This window comes from Oreochromis aureus, linkage group 4, assembly GCF_013358895.1.
Source record: "Oreochromis aureus strain Israel breed Guangdong linkage group 4, ZZ_aureus, whole genome shotgun sequence".
In the NCBI taxonomy this organism is placed as follows: Eukaryota; Metazoa; Chordata; class Actinopteri; order Cichliformes; family Cichlidae; genus Oreochromis; species Oreochromis aureus.
Window position 1 is genome coordinate 29873645 of NC_052945.1, and position 22863 is coordinate 29896507.

A 22863-nucleotide genomic window follows, 5' to 3' on the forward strand; every position below is an offset into this window, starting at 1 on the left:
CTCTATGATGTACATACACCCACTTCCGGTACTTCTTCTTCTTTACACTGTAGATAGTTCTTATGGACATGTTTGGGGTCTTTGTCGTGCTGCTGAATACATTTGGGGCCAAAAAAAAATGATTTATATTTCTGAAAGCATTCTTTGTTTACATATTTTTTCTCACCTGCCTAAAACTTTTGCACAGTATTGTATGTTACTAATAATTCAGTATAACCACACACTGACAACTACTTCAGTACGGGTGTCCAACATAAACTCACACACATTTTAAATTCAGGAAATTAATAACAAAACAAAAAAAAAAATGTAGTATAGCATGATACAATGTATGAATCAGAATAACAACACACTGTACAGTTAATTTCATTCATTCTTTTCTATTCTATATAGTTGTTGAGTTAATTTTAGATTAATAGTTTTGTTTGTTTTTTAACTGTTAGGACTTGTTTTGCTGTTTGAGATGCATTTTATGTATGTTTGTGATGAAGCGGCAAATGTGTTTTCATTTCAAAGCATTTATAAATTCTGAACCAGTCTGGCCAATCTATGACATCTGGGATGACAGGTGCATTTCTGGCCATAGATATGGTGCTAACTGGATATGTTTTCTGTATGAGAAATTCAAATGTTATTCAGTAACATTTAAAATCTGATATGGCCTCACCTAAATTAGTTTGCACTTGTTGCTAATGTGTAGAAATATTAAATCAAAGACCTTCTGAGACAACATTTGTTAACACCATAATCTGACATAGTTGACAGAGTAATGAAGAAGCATTCAGTATTTGCTCTAATCAGTAAAATGAGTCACAGATGCAGACAGACCAAAGATCCAGCTCAAAATGTTTATTCAGATTAACAGATCAGAAACATCTCCAGATGTCAGACAGCTTAGAAGCAGAGCCATACCCTGATAGCATCCATCTCTCCATGTGACATTTCACACAAAAACACCACAACATACAAGAACTGATGCCTGCTTTAAAGTCAGGAAATCAGGACAGAAATCATTCTCAGTGAAACAGCTGGAGCAGAAGTGAGTTTACTTCAAAGCCTGTGTTGTTAACATGTTGACTCCAGGCTCACTTCTAGGTCTCAGCATTTAGCTCTTGTCACCCAGAGTGTGCTTGTCAAACAGGTACTCTGCCATCTTGTTGTTGTGGGCGTCCATGCGGGTGAGGTTAGTGATGTGGTCACCCAGCTTCTTGATGGACTTCACCTGCTCATCCAGGTAGTGGCTCTCCAGGAAGTCACACAGCTGGGAAAACAAACACAAATTACAGTTAACATTTGGTGATTTGTCAAACATGCACAGCATGAACTAGTTCAGTCTTTAACCCCAAACTCTTCCCTCCAACTCCCACTTACATGAGGGTCATCATGCTGAGAAGCCAGCTTGTGCAGGTCCAGCAGAGCCTGGTTGACTTTCTTCTCCAGCTGCAGAGCACACTGCATGGCCTCCAGCCCGCTGCCCCACTCATTACGCTCTGGTTTCTGCACAAGAAACAATTCTGTTACAGACTTAACACTTGTTTTAAGCTCTGTATACACATTACACACTAATGCAACAACAGGAAGAGAACAAGTGTCATAACACTGCTCATTAATCCTAGTTTCTGTGTTGGAGACAGTCAGGTATGTCACAGTAGGACTAGATCAGTTTGTACACACCTTGATGTCCTGGAGTAAGATGCGACCTCCTCTCTTGTTCTGGAAGGACAGCAGCTTGTCAGCGTGCTCCCTCTCCTCATGGCTGTTCTCCTTGAAGAAGTGGGAGAAGCCTGGCAGAGCCACATCATCACGGTCAAAGTAGAAGGCCTGAGAAATCAGACAGGTTATTAGCACACAGCACAAATTATTCTGGAAATCAAGCATTGTGACAAACAGTTGTGGAGACAGACTGTCATGATTCATGATGGACAGTTCAGCTGGTTTAGACTGAGATAACTGCTGAAATAGAGACTAAGACCCTGAATCTCACGTCCATTTACTCTTGCTGTTAGTTATTGCTGGCCAAACAATTTAAACTTGACACCCACCTACACAGAATCTTGCTCTGTGCAGGGTTGCTGCAAGTATGAGTGGAGCCGCATATGCTCTCCAGGTCTTTTTTCCATTAAACATACAATGAACTGAGAAAAATATATAACTGTCAAAACATCTTTTGAGATTTTTTGATTCATTTTCACATTGTGACCTTTAAACTTTCACCCGAGGTCCCAACTGAGTCTAAACTGAGTTTAAAAAAAAGCTGGCAATTGTTAAAAAGCTGCATTAACAAAATACATCATAGTGTGCCACAATTAAATCCCTGTTCTGGCTGTGCCATTTAACTTTAATATTCATTATAAAATCATTTCAAATTTAAACAGCAAACAATGCCGTCATTTAAAAATAGTAAACATTCCTCTGCAGTAGATTCATCAGAAAAGAGTCTGTTTTGATGATGGACTTTTTCTGTGTTCTCACCATAGAAGTGTAGGTGTAAGAGGCAAACAGCTCCATGTTCACCATCTGATTGATGGCGGCCTCGCAGTCGCGGTGGTAGTTCTGACGCACTTGGGACTCCATTTCGGCTGGCGTTTCTTGAGCTTTTTATTAGCAAAAAAAACGGTACAAAAATAAAGCTTTACGTCGACTTTATCTGTAGCTGAAATGTAAAGTTGGACGAAGACAAGAAGTTCCGTTCAAACACTGTTGAAGCAAAAACTCCTCAAAGATTTCTCCCCTGGTATGAAACGGCATACTCGCGGGTCCCTGTGTTTATACTCCACGGAGGAGCTCGCGACAGATGTGACGTATGTTTCCACCAATCACTGAGCACAGGTATCTGTAACAACCGTGACACACAGGATGAAGTTGCATTTTCTTTTCTCCTCCTGATTCTTAGAAAACTCATCATTAACTTTAATGTTTAATGTGACCTGCTGGCAGATAGTCACGTGCGATGACAAAGCATTTTCTGTATTTCAACAGAGAACAAGCAAAATATTTAAAGATTAACCTCAAAACGCTAGATGAAGACTTCTTTTTGCACGAGTGATATGTGCATGCACATGGTATGATATTCAATCATTTTTTTAAATATGTACAATACAAATCTTGAGCCAAACCTCATTTATTTTGTAACGCATGACTGTTGACTGTTCATAATGGTGTTTACCACAGTCCCAATAAGAGAATGAGGAAGAGACAGAGGAAGGTGAAATTCATGTGGTAGGAAAATTGATGGAGAGACATAATTAGGAGGGGACATATTCAAGGATTCAACTAAAATGAATGTCTCCTATAACCTCGAGCCACTCCTAATAGCTAAAGTGTAGCTTTTAATTATCACACGCTGCATTGCAGTGCATGCATATTATATGTATGCATGATATTTTCAGAGCAAAGTGCTCTATTGGGGTACTACGAGGTCTTTAAGATAAGATGGGCCTTATTATTAGAAGTATGCAGCTAAAACACAGTTTGTGAGAAGACTGTTAAATTAGATTCGGGATTTAACAGTGTGCCAATAAAGAGAAGCCAGCGTGGGAGAAATCTGCTCTCTTTTTCTAGCCACTGTCAGCACTCTCTGTTACACCACTAGTTTGACCAGGACTTATTTCAAGGACACAGAAGAGTCACAGTTAGCAGTTTATTTGCAGCAATGAAGTCGACACGAAAAAGGACAAAGCAGACTAGCTTTACACCATCACTCTGGTATAGAATGTTTCTAATTTTAGAAATATTAGGCAAATACATGAAAGCAGTCCTACATAGTTATTTAATATTCACACTGAAGGAAATATCCTGGTCACAAATAACTCAAAGAAACTTTTAGATCACCCAGGTCTTTTTGTCTTTAACACATTCCTGCAATGTAACTAATTAGTGTGTGTCATCTGGTTTCACGGATAGATAAAGTTGGGTATCTGCATAGCAGTGAAAATGTATGCTATCCCTTTTTATAACGCTGCCTAAGGGAAGCATGTATAATGGAAAAAGTATTGGTCCTAGCAAAGAACCCTGTGGAACTCCATAATTAATCTTCCTTAACCTCCCAAGACCTGAACTCTTTCATGGCATGCATTTTTAATTTCTCTTTGCTATTTGGGCTGATTGGGACCTGATGAATGCAAAAACAAAGAATTACGTGATTTTTTTTTTTTACCTGATTTTTGTTTCCGAGAAAAATGGCAGTATAATGTCCTCATAAGAGGCTATCAGGCCCTTGTAGAGCAAAATTTAGTATTTTGGTCTAGACAACCCAAAATGTGATGTCCATATATGTGGACGCCAGGTCCTAGGAGGTTCAATTAATTTCTGAATCCTTCAGTATAACTGGTTTACTTTTTAAAAAAAATTATTGCCCATTCCATCAAAGTCTCTTACGTCACAAAGAATTGGTAATACTATCCTACACCATGCACATGTAGAAGGGGGGTGGGAGGCATCTGCCCCTTTCGTGGTGGGTGCCCCAAGTGCCCTTTTCTTAAGGCTTTTTTTTTTTTTCACTTTTTAAAAAAAAAAAAAATGTGTGCATGTGGAGTCCTGTCTGTGCCCCTCAACAATAACATTGGCCTATTAATAACAATTTTGCTCAAATAAAATGATCTTGCTTGCGTCGGTCACATAATGACCATTAACCAATGCTCAACCTTGACGGCTGAGCACACTGGTTCCGAGCTTGCAACCAGCTCACAAAGAGCATGCGCATTTTTGGGCATCTGGACGGTGCAGAGTTGTCAGAGAAACACAAAAATTTATTGGGAGACACAAACTGATGCAACAGAAACCAGTAAGTAGGGTGTACAGCGCATATTACAGTCTATAGCTCACAGGAGTATTAGGTTAATATGTACACATTAGCAAGTTTTCTTGTGCAACTGATGAATTGAAACAAATGAGCATGCTGTGTGCGCAACAGCGCAACAAAAATTACCTCTCCTTTTATTAACTGCACAAGAAGTGGTGGTCATTAGCTGCTAGCTAACTTGGTAAAGGTATCATGGGTCTATAGCTCTGCCCACCAGTTTAGGGAACATATTTAGTTTTAAAGTAAGTTACAGGGCTTTTCCCTGCCTTTCTGGAGGGCTTACATTTCACTAAAAACTCTAATATGTATATCCATAATTATGGATTATTATGATTACAATATTAATAAAACACACACGATTTTTTCATGAAAATACATTAAGAAACAGATTATATTACATTTATATTTAAAATGTTATACCGTGTTAGCTATAAAAAAGTAATTGTTCCTTTTTGTATTGAGTTTATCAATTTTTAATTTTGGTATTCCTCCACACTTTGTTTTTTTTTCCTTAAAAAAAACAAACATGGAACAATGTTCATTAGACAAGAGAAGATTTTTGGTTATAATGAACAGCAGCATGTTTGGAGAAAAGCAGCCGCAGCATATCAGCAGAAACACCTCGTACCAAGTGTCACGCACGGTGGTGAAGGGTTGATGATGTTCCAGCCACAGGACCTGGACATTCTGCAGCCATTGAGTCAAATATGAGGCCAACAGTTCGAAACCTAAAGATTGACCCAAACTAGGTCAGGCAACAGGGCAGGGAGACAACAGGTAAAACAGTATGAAATCATAACATTTACCTGGGATTTTTTTTTTTAAAACATTACATTTTTTTAAAGCATTTTTTCTATGCAAGTGTGCAAAGTTGTGGCTGTTGAGACATTTTGGTCAGAATTTTAATCATGGATAATTTCCAAAACATGGATATAAAACTGAGCAAACACCTGGATTTTCAAGAGAAGAGTGAGAGATGATTTCTTTCTGATGTGATTTTATTTCTAGATGACATTAATACCAGTGAATAAAATGACTACAGATCTTTCTTTGAGTTTATTTAATTCCAGAAAATAAATGACAAAACAATACAAATGCAGTGTAGCATGATATGATGTATGAATATCAGCAACACAACTGACAGAAAACTGTTCAACTCATTTCAGTTGTTCTTCTATATTTGGAAGTAAACTTGGCTAGTGTTTTGTTCTGTGATTACTGAATAAGGCACAAGGTAAAAAAAAAATTGTAGGCTGTAATCTAAAACACCTTTTGTTCATTTTTGATTTTACTTGCTTTAAAGACGTTAACAGAAACTGAGCGTCTCCAGTAGATGGCGATGGTGCATTACAAAAGTAATGTGCATAACAAGGCAAACAAAGATTTGTACCAAAAAAGAAAGACCCACCAAAGATCCATCATAGTACAACATCACATGTCCACTTGATCCATATATTCATGTTAGTTATTGGCTGTTATATTTAGATCTTAACGTGAAGTAATATACTTTTGCTGTTTGGGATGTGTGGTGCTTCACTGAAAAAAAAAAAGCCATGTTGGATTTACTTAATTCAATAGTGGACACTGGTTGCACACAACTGTTTTACTTTGGCAGAAACTTAAACAACTGAGTTCAATCAACACAACTTATTCATATTCAATAAACCTGTGCATTTTGTGTTGATAAAACACAATTGAAACATGTTTAGATGAAGTAAGGTGAGCTCTTGGGATATTTTAATCCTTTGCAATGTTGTCATTTTATTTCAACACTATTCAATAGATTTTAGCCCATTACTACTCGGTCACTTAAATACTACATGTTGTCTTCATATTACATAATGTTCAACAAAGTTTAGAGTCTGGTTAACATAAGAATTGAATGGATCTATTGAACAACTACCATCCTCCTATCTTTATCCGGGTTGCAGGGGGGCTGGGGCATAACCCAGAAGTGATAGGGTAAGAGGCAGGGTACACCCTGGACAGCTCACCAGTCTATCACAGAGAGACAAACAACCATTTGCACTCACATTCACAGGTAATTTAGAATCACCAATTAACCTAACTCTAACAACTGCATGACTTTTAACCCCGGGAGGAAACCAGAATACCCAGAGAGAAACCAGTGCAAACTAGCCAGATTGTGGATTTGAACCCAGGACCTTCTTGCTGTGAGGCAACAGCGCTAACAAAACTAGGAAAGCTATGATTTCAAGGCTTGATGCAGAATTTTCTGTACATTTTTATCCTTGACAGGTTAAACCTCAATAAATAGCGATACCATACACATGTGTGTGTAGTTGTCTGCCTCTTATAACTCCAGTGATTTTCCTGCAGTTTGACATCTCGTGCAATCTTGTGAATTTCATGAGTCCAGCAACTAACCACTCTTACTAGAGTGTATAATGTCATCTCAACAAGAACAAATTAAGTTGAATTTCATACAGATCATACATGATTTAATTACATTCAAGATAGAAACATGAAATTAGTGTTCAAATTACAAGGTGGACTTTTTTTTTTTAATGTAACAACCACCTCTACTTTTGTCAGTATACTGACAAAAGTAGAGGCGGCTGCTCGACTTGACTGAGATGGATGCCCTCCTCAAACCACGATCCAAAGCGCGCAAGACTGAAATCCCATGCGGTGTCGCGAGATTTAACATTGCTATATTATTGACTTCACTCGAACATGATATGAACAATTCAATCTACCCTCTCTGCATATCATGTAGTTTCTACACTATATAATTACACTTAAAGCATGAGGCAATTGTGTTAAATGTATGCAAGATGCTTACATAAATCCAAGAGATGGCCAATCCCTTTCCCCCCCCCCAGTGTTGTTGAAGCTGCCATAGCAATGTCCTGCAAATCCAGTAATATTTACATCTGATATGGCCTTGTTTGTATTTGTGCTAATGTGTAGCAATATTAACTGAAAGACCTGAGATCTTTAACAAAATAATCTGACAAAGTCAGTAATGAAGTTGTAATTTAGTCTTTAGACTGACTGCTTCAACCAATCAGTAAAATGAGTCAGGAGTGAGTCACAGATGCAGACAGACCAAAGATCCAGCACAAAATGTTTATTTAGATTAACAGATCAGAAACATTTCCAAATGTCAGACAGCTTAGAAGCAATAACATCCATCTCTCCATGTGACATTTCACACAAAAACACCACAACATACAAGAACTGATGCCGGCTTTAAAGTCAGGAAATCAGGACAGAAATCATTCTCAGTGAAACAGCTGGAGCAGAAGTGAGTTTACTTCAAAGCCTGTGTTGTTAACATGTTGACTCCAGGCTCACTTCTAGGTCTCAGCATTTAGCTCTTGTCACCCAGAGTGTGCTTGTCAAACAGGTACTCTGCCATCTTGTTTGTGTGGGCATCCATGCGGGTGAGGTTAGTGATGTGGTCACCCAGCTTCTTGATGGACTTCACCTGCTCATCCAGGTAGTGGCTCTCCAGGAAGTCACACAGCTGGGAAAACACACAAATTACAGTTAACATTTGGTGATTTGTCAAACATACACAGCATGAACTAGTTCAGTCTTTAACCCCAAACTCCTCCCTCCTACTCCCACTTACATGAGGGTCATTATGCTGAGAAGCCAGCTTGTGCAGGTCCAGCAGAGCCTGGTTGACATTCTTCTCCAGCTGCAGAGCACACTGCATGGCCTCCAGCCCGCTGCCCCACTCGTCACGCTCTGGTTTCTGCACAACACACACAGAACTTGTTTTAAGCTTTGTACACATTACACTATGCAACAACGTGAAGAGAACAAGTGTCATAACACTGCTCATTAATCCCAGTTTCTGTGTTAGAGACAGTCAGCTATGTCACAGCAGGACTAGATCAGTTTGTACACACCTTGATGTCCTGGAGTAAGATGCGACCTCCTCTCTTGTTCTGGAAGGACAGCAGCTTGTCAGCGTGCTCCCTCTCCTCATGGCTGTTCTCCTTGAAGAAGTGGGAGAAGCCTGGCAGGGCCACATCATCACGGTCAAAGTAGAAGGCCTGAGAAATCAGACACAGGTTATTAGCACACAGCAACAATTATTCTGCAAATAAAGCATCGTGACAAACAAACATGATTCATCACCAATAGTTTAGCCAGTTTAGACCGAGATAACTGCTGAATTAGAGACTAAAGAAAAGCCAAACTAAGCATGACGCAGCATTTGGGTTTTTCAGTGATGTGTTTGGGGTGAAAATACACTCAGTATCTGGCAACCTGCCCATCTGTGATAAACCACCAACAAACGAGCTGCTACTGAAATCATGCATTACTGAATTTAACAACAACATAACCAACTTTACATTTAACGACTCCATTCCCCTGGTCTCTTTGTCTAGCATTAAGGTAACATAGCTTGAGATTAAGGTTATTATATACATCAGTATCACATGAAGTGTTCTCACCATAGAAGTGTAGGTGTAAGAGGCAAACAGCTCCATGTTCACCATCTGGTTGATAGCGGCCTCGCAGTCGCGGTGGTAGTTCTGACGCACTTGGGACTCCATTTCGGCTGGCGTTTCTTGTGCTTTTTATTAACAAAAAACGGTACAAAAATAAAGCTTTACGTCGAATTTATCTGTAGTGTTCAAGTAGAAAAGGATTTTTGCTTCCGAAGTGCAGCGTAGCTGAAATGTAAAGCGGGACGAAGACAAGAAGTTCCGTTCAAACACTGTTGAAGCAAGAACTCCTCAAAGATCGCTCCCCTGGTATGAAACAGCACTGTCGCGGGTCCCCGAATTTATACTTCACGGAGGAGCTCGCGACAGACATGACGTATGTTTCCTCCAATCACTGAGCCGAGGTGTCTGTACCAACTTTGACACGCAGCATGAAGTTGCATTTTTTCTCCTCCTGATTCGTATAGATCCCATCATTAAGTTTAATGTTTAATTTGACCTGCTGGGAGATATTCAAGTGCAATGAAGTATTTTCCGTATTTCAACAGGTAACAAGCAACATAGATAAAATATGTAAAGCTCTCAAAATACTTAGAGAGCTTTCAAAATAGACTTCCTGATCGACATGAGAGCCGATAGACACACGCACATGGTACGATATGAATTTATTTGTTTAATACTGTTCAAAACGTTTAAGCCAAAGCTCATTTATTTTGCTTCCAATATGCCAGACCTTCCTCTAATGTTTAAATAGCAATATTTCCCCAGCCTTTTCAAGGGCTTTTAAGCTTTAAGTTTTAATATGGAGATTGGTGGCTTTTTCACTCATTTTCATTCCTCTGAATCATTCATGCATAAAAAAGGAACAAATCTCAAGTGATGAATCAGTCTTGTGTCTACACATTACAGAGAACTTAGCAAAGAACCTATTTTAAATTATAGCTTTAGGCACTTTGTTCCTAGCAGTGTGTAACAAAGGACATAATTTATTTCAATTTCTTTAGTTGAATCTACCAGCAGTCCCAAAAATAACACAGATTAACAGACATAAAATATAATTTTTCTCCTCCATCAACATCTATCTTTTGGTGCCACGTTAGTAGGCTGCCTGTTTCAGCAGCTCTTACTCAGCATCTGTGTGGTACCATTACCAAAGATCACACATCCAAAAGACCTCAGCAACTACGAGTTGGTAGCACTGACCTCGCATCTGAAGAAGACCCTCCTACAGGCTGGTACTGAAGCATCTTCAGCCCCGGTTAAGTCTTCATTGAATCCACTACAATAGCCTATCGGTCTAGCACTGGGGTGGATGATGTCATCAGCTACCTCCTGCATCGAGGTCGTCCACCTGGAGAAGCCTGGAAGCACTGTTAGGCTAATGTTCTTTCTCTAGCTCCTCCAGTGCTTTTAACCCCATCCAGCCTGGACTTGTGAGGGACAAGCAGTCAGGGTTGGACCACCACGTGTCCCAATGGATATTGGACTACGTCACTGGCTGCCCACAGTATGTGAGGATGCAAGGCTGTGTCTCTGGCAGGCTGGTCTTCAGTACAGGGGCCCTATAGAGAACTGTGCTGGCACTGTTCCTGTTCACTCTCTACACTGCAGACAATCAACCACTTAGACTGCCATCTGCAAAAGTTCTCTGATGACTCTGCCATAGTTGGCCTCATTACAAGTGAGGATGAATCAGAATACAGACAGTGGACTCAGGAGTTTGTGGACTAGTGCCAGCGGAACCATCTCCTGATCAACATGGGAAAACCAGGAGCTGGTGGTGGATTTCCAGAGGTGCAGACCCACCACACCGACACCAGTGAACATCTAGGGAACTGACATTGAGATAGTGGATTCTTACAAGTCTCTGAGTCCCTCACCCAGTCGTTTTGAAGAGCTTGTCCAAACTGATAGAATTTTGATCACTCCTAGTCATGGACTGACCTCCCCGGAGCTCAACCTAAACATTACTGAAGCAGTGTAAGAGTACAGAACAAAAAGAAGCCAACAAAGAAGAGCTTTGCATGTCCTTCAAGAAGCCTGGAGAACAATTCATAAAAACTACATAAAGAAATGACAAGAATGCTGTCTACGAGAGTTCAGACTATGGTATATAGAATATGTAGAATAAAGGTTTTCATACCAAAATATTGACTTTAAAGCTTGGTAAAAATGTGAAAACCGGATTTCATGTATGTATGCAGATGTTCCAGTACATCTTTGTACGTCCCTTTTTTGTGGCCAAATATAAAGGACAGGTGCCTCAGGACTTTTGGTATATTCAGGACTTTACTGTGCTGTATAAAAGCTAGATTATTTGAGTTAACACTGGCCTAGTACATAAAACCTGCACAAACTGAAGCTGATTCAGCTGATGTAAAACATGACATCCAAAAACTGCTGATAATGGTGTTTACAACCAAAGTGTTTTTTATTGCATTCCTCAACACCACAGCACTGCTGACAGGAATTATGTGCAGTAGTAGAGTTTCTCAGGCTGAAGCATTACTACTGCTAAGTGGAAAAAAACCTAACAAATGTATTTTTATATACTTTTATATCAGTCTATTTATGTAAAAGTAGCTTTTTCAATATACCCTTCAAGAATATCATTGGAGCAGAGGTATGTAAAACACATTTGAAGATTATTCAAGTGTGCTACAATCTCAGATACTTAATTCATCCATTCTCTTCTGCTTAGCCTTTTTCAGGGTTGCCTGGGATAGGCTTTTTCAGAGCCTATCCTAGGTGTCTTAGGGCGAGAGGCAGGCTACATCCTGGACAGGTCGCCAGTCTGTTGCATGGCTAACACATAGACACAGACAACCATTCACACTCACATTCAATTTAGAGTTTCCAATGAACCTATCCCCACTAACTACATGTCTTTGGACTGTGGGAGGAAGCCCGAAGTACCCAGACAGAACCCATGCAAACACGGGAAGAACATGCAAACTCAACACAGAAAGACCCTGGCCTGATGGTGGAATTGAACGCATGACCTTCTTGCTGTGAGCCAACCACCATGACACCGTGCTGCCCTACCCCTGAATTTACTTACTTAACTTGATCTGTACCAGGAACTCAAGAACTTCTGATTTGAGTTCTTTTTTCCTCGTTTCTGTACCAGCCAATCACCACCTCACTCAAGACGTCATACTCATCTTAGACTAATTATTATCTTTATGCACATTAATATGGAAGCCTTTTGGCTTAACATGTCATTTCACACACAGTGGGAGTCTTGGAGACCAACAATGCTCATCTATAAAATATGTCTCAGAACAGGTTCGTTCTCAAACACACCAAAGGTATTCCGACAATGTTTTTAGCATAGCTGCAAGAGTTTGAAAGCAGATAACATCATTATGTAACACATTCCTCAATCAAGGAAGCAGCACTTGTTTTTCCATAGAAATCAGTTGTACTAAAAATATCACAGAATGTACTGAAAGTGTCAGAGCTATAAGTATGATGTGATGTTTCTGAGATATTAATACTGCTGCATTATGTGTATGTTGCATTTTATGTCTTAAGTGGATCTTCTTTTAAAAGTGTTTTTATCTATTTGATGTAATAATGAGCAGTTTGACCAACAGCGATGTGTCATAGTCATCATATTCATCCTGTTTGTAGCACTACTGTCCAGTCAGGATCAGATATCTATAAGAGGTGTTTTCCATGAGCTCAGAAAAAAACTTTAAAAAGTCTTTATATGTTTTAAGAAAAGGGAAATGTTCATTCTATAAGGAAAAACACAAATCAAGTAATTTTAAATAATGACAATTGGAAAAATTTGGTTTTCATTAGACAGCAGGGTAAGGAAATAGTCAACTGAAAAGACATAAAACAGTTAAATAAATACACTACTATAACGTAGTTAAGTAGAAGTATAAAGTACTATAAATTAAATAAAAAATAAAGTACAAGTGCTTCCATGTTTGGAAAAGATATATAAGTACACTAAAAGAAAACTTAATTGCATGTCAATTTTCAATGTAATTTTATTCATAGGTAAATTTGTAAAATGTTCCATCAGGTCAAATGAAATTTACTGGTATACTTTCAGTTCATACCCAGCACATTTTCCTCAGTGATTAATTATAAATAAACCATTAATGTACTCAAAATTATTGCCTTGTGTTTATTATGGGTTTTTCTGTTTCTGTTTGTTTTCATTGTATGTTCCAACACTGCCAACAGAAACCTCTGTTTCCATATGAGACAGCTTTTGTTGTCATCCTGCATGAGGATCTGTTAACGTTAGTAAAACATTATCACAGTATAGACAACAATCTCATAGCTTAGTATTCTGTGAAAATGGAGGACACCACAGAGGTCAAGATAAGAATGGACGAGCTAAAGACAGATCCAGAGTCAGTTTACAGTCAACACTGAACTAAAAACTATAAGATGTCCAATCCAATCCATCTTTATTTATAAAGCACTTTAAAATACCCAGCACAGGACCAAAGTGCTGTACAGTAAATAAGTTACGAACAATAGAATACAACAAAACAGTAAAAATAAAACACATGATACGTAAAAAGTTACAACAGCATAGAATCAACTAAAACAACTAAAATAAAACTAAAAACCAATATCTCACAAGGAGTTAAAGGCCAGGGTGAATAGATGGGTTTTCAGGAGTGATTTAGAAACAGGTAGGGAAGTGGCCTGTCGATATCTCTAAAGGCAGATCGTTCCACAGTTTTGGAGCTGCTACAGCAAAAGCACGATCTCCTCGAGGTTTACGCTCAGTCCTGCGTACATTTAGGAGCAGCTGATCAGCTGACTTGAGAGAGCAGGTGGGTGTATAAGGCTGTAGCAGCTCAGAGAGATAAGATGGGGCTAGGCCAGGGCTTGAAAAGCAAATAAAAGAATTTTAAAATGAATCCTAAAATGAATGGGCAGCTAGTGAAGTGAAGCTAAAATAGGGGAAATGTACTCAAAGTTTGGAGTGCCAGTTAAAAGACAAGCTGCAGCATTTCGCACCCTCTGTAAATGAGTAATGTATGAATCACTGATCCCTATATAAAGTGCATTACAGTAATCCAGCCGAGTGCTAACAAAGGCGTGGATAACTGTCTCAAAGTGCTTCTGTGACAGCATTGGCTTTATTTTAGCCAGCTGCCTGAGCTGAAAGAAGCTTGATTTTACGACTGCCTTAATCTGACTGTCAAGCTTTAGTTCAGAGTCCACTTTGAGCCCCAGGTTTGTGACAGTTGGCTTATTAAACTGGGCCAAAGTATCTAAATACACGTTGGGGGTCAAAAACCAAAAACCATCACCTCAGTTTTCTTGTCTTTAAATTTTAAAAAGTTAAGAGATATCCAAACTTTAATGTCATCAAGACACTGAAGTAATGGCTGTATGGAATATGTGTCTGTTTTCTGACAGGCATCAGCATAAAAGTGAAATGCAATGCCGTGCTTTCTCAGTATAGAACCAAGAGGGAGCAGATATAAAGAAAAGAGGAGGGGGCCTAGAACTGTCCTTCGTTACCCATCAAGTAGCTACAGTTGCCTTATTTTCAGCAGTCTCGTACATTAAAAAATGGACAGAGCAATTCAGACATATTTAAATGTAGTTTGTGTGTAGATGTAACATCTTGAAAAACGTTCACATTGTTTTGTAATTTCAAAATAAGAGTAAATACAGTTTAGGCAGGCTGTAATCTAAAACACTTTTAATACCTTTTTAAACTTTGTTTAGATAAATGAACATTTAATTTCATTCATTCAGGAATTGATTTCAATGTGCAGTACAGAGCTTTTACAGTAGATGGCCATGGTACGTCAAAAAGCCCCCAAACATACAGATTTAAATCAAATGAAACCATTTTAGCAAGGTAGTGGGCCACGTGTCCACTTGTTAGCATATTTCCATGTTATTTATTGGCTGTTTCTATATATTTAACTTTATTATGAATTAATATCATTTTGCATGCGTGGTTCTTGTCAGTGTTGAAGCTACGATGAAATTGTAATTTCCCGCGAGGGAATAAAGAACCTGAAGCAATTTGGGTATTCTGTGACTTCTGGCATGAAAAAGGCATTTTTATTCAACGACCTCCTGCTCACAGGATATTTTCTCTAAACACTTTCTGGCAGGGTAGAGAAATCCTATATCAGAAGTTCCTGAAATACTTGGACCAGCCCATCTGACACCACATTCATTCTGAAGCCATTTGAACGTCAATCTGACAGAGCAGTTGGTCTAAACTATCAGTAAAATGAATCATGATGAGTGAGTCACAGATGCAGACAGACCAAAGATCCAGCTCAAAATGTTTATTCAGATTAACAGATCAGAAACATCTCCAAATGTCAGACAGCTTAGAAGTAGAGCCATACCCTGATAACATCCATCTCTCTGTGTGACATTTCACACAAAAACACCACAACATACAAGAACTGATGCCGGCTTTAAAGTCAGGAAATCAGGACAGAAATCATTCTCAGTGAAACAGCTGGAGCAGAAGTGAGTTTACTTCAAAGCCTGTGTTGTTAACATGTTGACTCCAGGCTCACTTCTAGGTCTCAGCATTTAGCTCTTGTCACCCAGAGTGTGCTTGTCAAACAGGTACTCTGCCATCTTGTTTGTGTGGGCATCCATGCGGGTGAGGTTAGTGATGTGGTCACCCAGCTTCTTGATGGACTTCACCTGCTCATCCAGGTAGTGGCTCTCCAGGAAGTCACACAGCTGGAAAAACAAACACAAATTACAATTAACATTTGGTGATTTGTCAAACATACACAGCATGAACTAGTTCAGTCTTTAACCCCAAACTCTTCCCTCCTACTCCCACTTACATGAGGGTCATCATGCTGAGAAGCCAGCTTGTGCAGGTCCAGCAGAGCCTGGTTGACATTCTTCTCCAGCTGCAGAGCACACTGCATGGCCTCCAGCCCGCTGCCCCACTCGTCACGCTCTGGTTTCTGCACAACACACACAATTCTGTTAAAGACTGAACACTTGTTTTAAGCTTTGTACACATTACACTATGCAACAACGTGAAGAGAACAAGTGTCATAACACTGCTCATTAATCCCAGTTTCTGTGTTGAGACAGTCAGCTATGTCACAGCAGGACTAGATCAGTTTGTACACACCTTGATGTCCTGGAGTAAGATGCGACCTCCTCTCTTGTTCTGGAAGGACAGCAGCTTGTCAGCGTGCTCCCTCTCCTCATGGCTGTTCTCCTTGAAGAAGTGGGAGAAGCCTGGCAGGGCCACATCATCACGGTCAAAGTAGAAGGCCTGAGAAATCAGACATGTTATTAGTACACAGCAACAATTATTCTGCAAATAAAGCGTCGTGACAAACAGTTATGGAGACAGACATGATTCATCACCAATAGTTTAGCCAGTTTAGACCGAGATAACTGCTGAATTAGAGACTAAAGAAAAGCCAAACTAAGCATGACGCAGCATTTTTTTTTTTCAGTGATGTGTTTGGGGTGAAAATACACTCAGTATCTGGCAACCTGCCCATCTGTGATAAACAACCAACTAAGAAGTCGCTACTGAAATCATGCATTACTGAATTTAACAACAACATACCCAACTTTAAATTTAACGACTCCATTCCCCTGGTCTCTTTGTCTAGCATTAAAGTAACATAGCTTGAGATTAAGGTTATTATATACATCAGTATCACATGAAGTGTTCTCACCATAGAAGTGTAGGTGTAAGAGGCAAACAGCTCCATGTTCACCATCCGGTTGATGGCGGCCTCGCAGTCGCGGTGGTAGTTCTGACGCACTTGGGACTCCATTTCGGCTGGCGTTTCTTGAGCTTTTTATTAGCAAAAAAAACGGTACAAAAATAAAGCTTTACGTCGAATTTATCTGTAGTGTTCAAGTAGAAAAGGATTTTTGCTTCCGAAGTGCAGCGTAGCTGAAATGTAAAGCGGGACGAAGACAAGAAGTTCCGTTCAAACACTGTTGAAGCAAGAACTACCCTGGTATGAAGCGGCATACTCGCGGGTCCCTGTATTTATACTCCACGGAGGAGCTCGCAACAGATGTGACGTATGTTTCCACCAATCACTAAGCACAGGTGTAACAACCGTGACACACAGGATGAAGTTGCATTTTTTTCTCCTCGTGATTCGTAGAAAACTCATCATTAACTTTAATTTTTAATGTGACCTGCTGGGAAATAGTCACGTGCAATGACAAAGCATTTTCATATTTCAACAGGAAACAAGCAAAATATGTAAAATATGTAAAGATTAACCTTAAAACACTAGATGAAGACTTCTTGCTGCACATGAGAGATATGCACATGAACATTGTACAATATTCACATATATATATTAACATATCATTCGTTATCTCACACAACCTAACAGTGCTATATCTCTAACGCATGTCCCAGAGTCTGTTTGTTTTACACACGCAAATCTTATTACAGTACAGTTATTATTTTGACACATATTTTTGGTTCTAGCTTTTTTATAGCATAGATGCAAGAGCTAGAAACCAGATGACATCATTATGTAGCACATATAGACACATCCATAGAAATTAGTATAATTGTGTAGTCAGAACCATGTGTCAACAAGAAGTGTTTTCCATGACCTCAAAGAAAAAACCAAAATACCTTTATTAATTTTAAGAAAAACAAAACTTTTCAATATATAACAAAAAATGAAGAGCTTGCTTACTCATTTCATTAAAAAAAAATAAAATTAACATCATTAAAGTTACACTAAAGGAAATGTGTGTTTTAAAATTACATTTTAAATTGTACTTTAAAATGTTACCTTTAATGGTATCTGGGCAAATGAAATGCAGTTGACTGATATATATATTTAGTTCATAGAAAGTACATTTACCTTAAAGATCACTTTATTTGAATAAACAAACCTTTGATTTTATATATTTCTGCTGCTTTTTACTCAGATATATTGCTTCATGTTTGTAAAGATTAAGAGCCATTTTTTAAGTGTATGTTCCAACACTGTTAAACCAACAATTACGTCTGTTTCATGATGAGGCAGCTTTTTCACTCAAGTGTTACAAATAAATATTTTCATCCTGCATAAAAAAATGTTAAAATTAGCAAAATGTTATCATAGTGTGGAGACAGCAATCTCATAGCTTAGTGTTCTGTGAAAATGGACAACACAGCAGAGATCAAGATAAGTAAGGAAGAGCTAAAGGCAGATCCACAGTCCATACATCTTTGTACTAAAAAATATCACAGCTGTTCAGTTCATTTTTATTGATATAGCTCCAAATCACAGTTGCCTCAGAGCACTTTATAATGGAAAGTAAAGACCCTACAATAATTGAGAGAAAACCCCAATAACTGGATGAATCTTTCAGCAAGCACTTGGAAACAATGTGAAGGAAAAACTCCTTTATAACAAGAAGAAACCAGAACCATTTTAGAAGCAACAAATTAGAGGTTATCCAGGTCTTTATGTCTTTAAGACATTCCTGCACTTTAATTAATGGATTTGTGTCTTCTGGCTTCATTGACAGATAAAGTTAGGTATCATCGCTATGCCAATTAAAATCTTCTATGATATGTGAATGATAGGAAAGCATGTATAATGTAAATAGAAATGGTCCTAGCAAAGAACCCTGTGGAACTCCATAATTAGCCTTTGTGTCCTGTGTTTCAATTCAGTTCAATTTCATTTTATTTATATAGCACCAAATCACAATAACAGTTCCCTCAAGGCTCTTAAAGTGTTTTCAAAACATGGATTAACACATAATCAGACAGCACCTTTAAATGCTTTGAATGAATACATTTTTACAGTCATAATTTTCCTTTCTCTTTTTCTAGCTGCATAGCTTTTCTCTATACATTTCCAGTAGTCATTCGATTCCCAAGTATGACCATGAAGTAACAAAACAGATTACCTTCTTAGATTATTAACTAAGAAGGTATTGATGATTGCTTCATACAATCCAACAGGATTTTTTTCCACATAACATTAATAACAACAAAAAAATGACTACAGATATAGATTTGAATTTGTTGTGCAACAAAATTTAAATTAAAGGAAAGGAGACACTGTGTAAGCATAGATATTGTCAGTCCCAGTTGTGTTTCACCGCACCAGTAAACTGCATTAGTTGCTTGCTGATGGTGTTGTAGCTCTACCTGCCAGAGTTAGCCCATCCTACATTTAGGTCACTTTCTAATAATTCTGTGTAACCACACAATGAAAATAATAAAGTTGTTACAATGTTGTAAGAAAGTTTTCTCCACTTCAGTATAGTTGTCCAACCTAAACTCAAAGATTTCTCCCCTGATATAGCTGGCACACTCACGGGTCCCTGTGTTTATACTCCACAGAAGTCTGTGGTCCCCACATGCTTCAAGAGATCCACCATCATCCCTGTGCCCAAGAACAACAAGCCCTCATGCCTGAATGACTACCGGCCAGTTGCACTGACTTCGGTGGTTATGAAGGTGTTCGAGATATTGGTTTGGATATGTGGTGAGAGGGAAGCATGAAGCTGAAACCAGGAGATGTCCTTATTGAATCATCAGAGCTGAACAGGTGATGGAGAAACAGGTTTACCTTTTAGGTCACATGAATGAGTTGAAGGGAAGTTATGAACTGTTTCTGAGAGACAAATAACACCAGGATCCTTTTCTAAGTAGCTGACAGCTGGTAACTGTGCAGGGGCGGGTCTAGCAAAGTTTTGCCAGGGGGGCAGGTAGGGCATTAACAGGGAAAGGGGGGCACAAAGACATACTTTTCTTTCTTATTCTCATTTAAAATGTCTAGCTTTTAATAAACAATTATCTGAATCTTAAAACCAAAGTTTTCATCTGATGTAAAATATAGAAATAGAAATCATATAGAAATCATAAATATACCAACAAGACAGTGTACATCACTGTCACAACAGCGTTTGTTTTTATTCAAAGGCTTTATGGCTTTTCCTATAATACCTGGTGGGCCGGTCTCTAGTCAAAATGCCCGGGCCGATTTTTTGTCCCAGTCCTGCCCTGTATGCAGGACCAAGAGATGCTGGACCAGAGCAGCTCAGATACTGAAGGACCCGTTCCACTCCAGCAATAAACTGTTCCAACTTCTGCAATCAAGCAGAAGGTTCCGAACCATCAAGAACAGAGAGGCTCAAGAGGAGCTTCTACCCCCAGACCATCCGTGTGTTAAATCAGCTTACAATCAACCATAACGAACTGAGACAGGACTCACATATTCCCATATCATGCCTGATCCTTCTGATTTCATTGTGGCACAAGTCACTTTAACCCCCCACTCACACAATGTACATTCCCAAATTTTGAACTGTAAATTTCCAGATTGTTTTATTATGTTTAATCTAATGTATATAATTCACTTACTTATTGCACATAATGTTCTCTTTGTATATATCTACTTACTTACTGTATATAATGTTTTTCTCTCTCTATTTTGCACAGTAAAGGAGTGTATCGGGTCACATTTCACTGCGTGTTATACTTGCATAACTATGTATGTGATGAATAAAAGGATTTTGAATCTTGAAAGTGCTCGCAACAGATGTGACGTATTTTTCCACCAATCACTGAGCACAGATGTAACAACTGTGACACACATGATGAAGTTGCATTTTTTCTCCTCCTGATTCGTAGAAAACTCTGCATTAACTTTAATGTTTAATATGACCTGCTGGGAGATAGTCACGTGCAATGACAAAGCATTTTCATATTTCAACAGGAAACAAACAAAATATGTAAAATATGTAAAGATTTATCTAAACACCCTAGATGAAGACTTCTTGATGGACATCAGAGATATCCACACGCACATGGTACAATATTCATTACTTTTTAAAATATGTACAATACAGTGCAAAAGTCTTGAGTCAAATGATTTACATCATTAAAAGAACTAAAACTAAGAAATGTATTTACACATTTTGTATCAGTCTGTTCATGTAAAAGTAGCTCTTTAGATTAAACTTGTCCTTGAAGAGTCCCATTGCAGCTGGGGTATAAGTTTAACACAATGTCAGATACTTAATCCTTTCTATGGAAAATACATGTAGGAGTTAAATTAACTCATGATATTTCTTTCATTGAAGACCCAAAACATATACTGTAAGCTTTAATATTCAGAGGCAGTACTTTTCCACTTGCAATGTTGTCCTTTGTGTAAAGTGCCCGAGAGACCTGCCAGTGTGAACAGGTGTGCTGGTAATCAGGTGTTCTCAGCGAGAGGACGGAGCCTGCATTTTCTTTGCTGCACCCTTTCAGCTTTATTTTCCAACAATAAAGTGAATGTAGCCCAACGTAGTGCTTTATGTGGACAAACATCACTAGACTTGCTTTAAATCAGTTAAAATGCTATTAATAAAAATACTTTATTTGCAGGAATAAAGTCAACATGAAGAAACACACAGCAGACTGAATCAGGGCTGGTAGGCAGAGTGAATGAAAGGAGAATTGCAGTTAAGTCCACTGGAACTCATTCATAGACAAAATCTGACACTGGTGTGGGGTGTTTCCTTTACACAGAGCAGCCTGCCCAGAGACAAAGTGAATTAATTCCAGGAAAGAGCAAAACATGAAACCTGGATCAAGGTTACAGAGGCAGAGACGTTATCGCTGCTGACACAACGATCTGGTGCTGACTGAGGAAGAGCTTCAGCCTAAGGAAGGTAGCTGTAGGTGACCGTACAAGTCACAGGTGAGTTAAGCAATCAACAGCTACCAAGTATGCCTCATTAGGAGGGCAGAGAAGCACATGGAAGGAAACCGTCAGTACATACAACACAACACACACACAGACAGAGAAGAGGACCAGGGGACCATGACACTCCCGCTGCAGCTGTTCCGGGAGTTTTTAGAACAGCCTGTTAGTAATGAACTACAACAACTCAGCCTAGAATTAATAAATGTATAAACTGGTTTGTTATTTTTGAGAGAGAAGACTGTGAGGGTGCTGAGAAGCATCTCCCTCACTAAGGTGAAGCACGCACCCACGTCTGACAGGAAGTTTTGATTTTGTTATGCTTTTGTTTTGAAGTCCATTAACCACTTTGTTAGTTTGTATATTATTTAGCTGGGGTGTGTTTGTAATCAGATATATGTGAGGTGTGTTAGAATTACTGCAGTATTTCACTGTATAGATTTTTTTAGCTGGACTGTGTCGGGGGGAAGTCTTTTAAATTTTATTGGTGGTGGTGGTATGACTGGCATCTATTTAAGGAGGGGTTTTTGAGAGGCTGGGTTGTTCATCTTTAGATCTGTCGCTGTTGAGAGCGTTAAACCTATCTGTATAAGAAATATATTCAGAGCTCTGAAAGATGTCTGGAGGCTCGTGTGGTTGTTTTTCCCCGTCTGGTCCCCTTCACATTACCTTGTGACCGCTGCATTTTGGTGTCAGGAGTGGGATGTGGTGCTTCGTCAGTGGAGTTGGACCATATTAATAAAATCGCCAGGCAAAGCTCAGAGGAGGTGGAGGAGGTGGCAGAGAAAGGACTGCCTGGAGGAGGGCGCTGTAGGAGGAGTGCCCCTGATCTTGAAGCCTAGGGTGACAGGTGGGAGAAAGAATCAATAAAGCAAGATAAAAGATGGAGCCAGATGCTGTTCCAAATGAATAATCTTTGGGATGATTTGGAGCAGCAACAAAGTGCAGTGGGCCAGCC

General features: G+C 39.0%; 3 protein-coding genes across 3 annotated transcripts; all 3 read right to left on the reverse strand.

The window, feature by feature from the left end:
* Window positions 1-836: 836 nt before the first annotated feature.
* Window positions 837-2743, reverse strand: LOC116328559 (ferritin, middle subunit-like). The gene is made up of 4 exons (XM_039611241.1): window positions 2473-2743; window positions 1675-1821; window positions 1372-1497; window positions 837-1261 (listed from the first exon to the last, which is right to left on the reverse strand). The coding sequence occupies exons 1-4, from the start codon at window positions 2572-2574 to the stop codon at window positions 1106-1108; spliced, it is 531 nt and encodes a 176-aa protein (XP_039467175.1). The 5' UTR covers window positions 2575-2743; the 3' UTR covers window positions 837-1105.
* Window positions 2744-8062: 5319 nt separating this feature from the next.
* Window positions 8063-9561, reverse strand: LOC120439918 (ferritin, middle subunit-like). Its single transcript, XM_039611240.1, has 4 exons — window positions 9238-9561; window positions 8686-8832; window positions 8403-8528; window positions 8063-8294 (listed from the first exon to the last, which is right to left on the reverse strand). The coding sequence occupies exons 1-4, from the start codon at window positions 9337-9339 to the stop codon at window positions 8139-8141; spliced, it is 531 nt and encodes a 176-aa protein (XP_039467174.1). The 5' UTR covers window positions 9340-9561; the 3' UTR covers window positions 8063-8138.
* A 5948-nt stretch (window positions 9562-15509) lies between these two features.
* Window positions 15510-17217, reverse strand: LOC116328558 (ferritin, middle subunit-like). The gene is made up of 4 exons (XM_039611002.1): window positions 16908-17217; window positions 16346-16492; window positions 16047-16172; window positions 15510-15936 (listed from the first exon to the last, which is right to left on the reverse strand). The coding sequence occupies exons 1-4, from the start codon at window positions 17007-17009 to the stop codon at window positions 15781-15783; spliced, it is 531 nt and encodes a 176-aa protein (XP_039466936.1). The 5' UTR covers window positions 17010-17217; the 3' UTR covers window positions 15510-15780.
* Window positions 17218-22863: the final 5646 nt, after the last annotated feature.

Bases quoted from the DNA above. Each gene is read 5' to 3' on its own strand.
- LOC116328559 (XM_039611241.1), bottom strand. From the start codon at position 2,574: ATGGAGTCCCAAGTGCGTCAGAACTACCACCGCGACTGCGAGGCCGCC. The intron at 1,822-2,472 runs GTGAGAACACAG...CTGATTTCTCAG, and splicing joins CTTACACCTACACTTCTATG to GCCTTCTACTTTGACCGTGA. The intron at 1,262-1,371 runs GTAAGTGGGAGT...TTGTTTTCCCAG, and splicing joins CTCAGCATGATGACCCTCAT to CTGTGTGACTTCCTGGAGAG.
- LOC120439918 (XM_039611240.1), bottom strand. From the start codon at position 9,339: ATGGAGTCCCAAGTGCGTCAGAACTACCACCGCGACTGCGAGGCCGCT. The intron at 8,529-8,685 runs GTGTGTACAAAC...TGTGTTGTGCAG, and splicing joins TCTTACTCCAGGACATCAAG to AAACCAGAGCGTGACGAGTG. The intron at 8,295-8,402 runs GTAAGTGGGAGT...GTGTTTTCCCAG, and splicing joins CTCAGCATAATGACCCTCAT to CTGTGTGACTTCCTGGAGAG.
- LOC116328558 (XM_039611002.1), bottom strand. From the start codon at position 17,009: ATGGAGTCCCAAGTGCGTCAGAACTACCACCGCGACTGCGAGGCCGCC. The intron at 16,493-16,907 runs GTGAGAACACTT...CTGATTTCTCAG, and splicing joins CTTACACCTACACTTCTATG to GCCTTCTACTTTGACCGTGA. The intron at 16,173-16,345 runs GTGTGTACAAAC...TGTGTTGTGCAG, and splicing joins TCTTACTCCAGGACATCAAG to AAACCAGAGCGTGACGAGTG.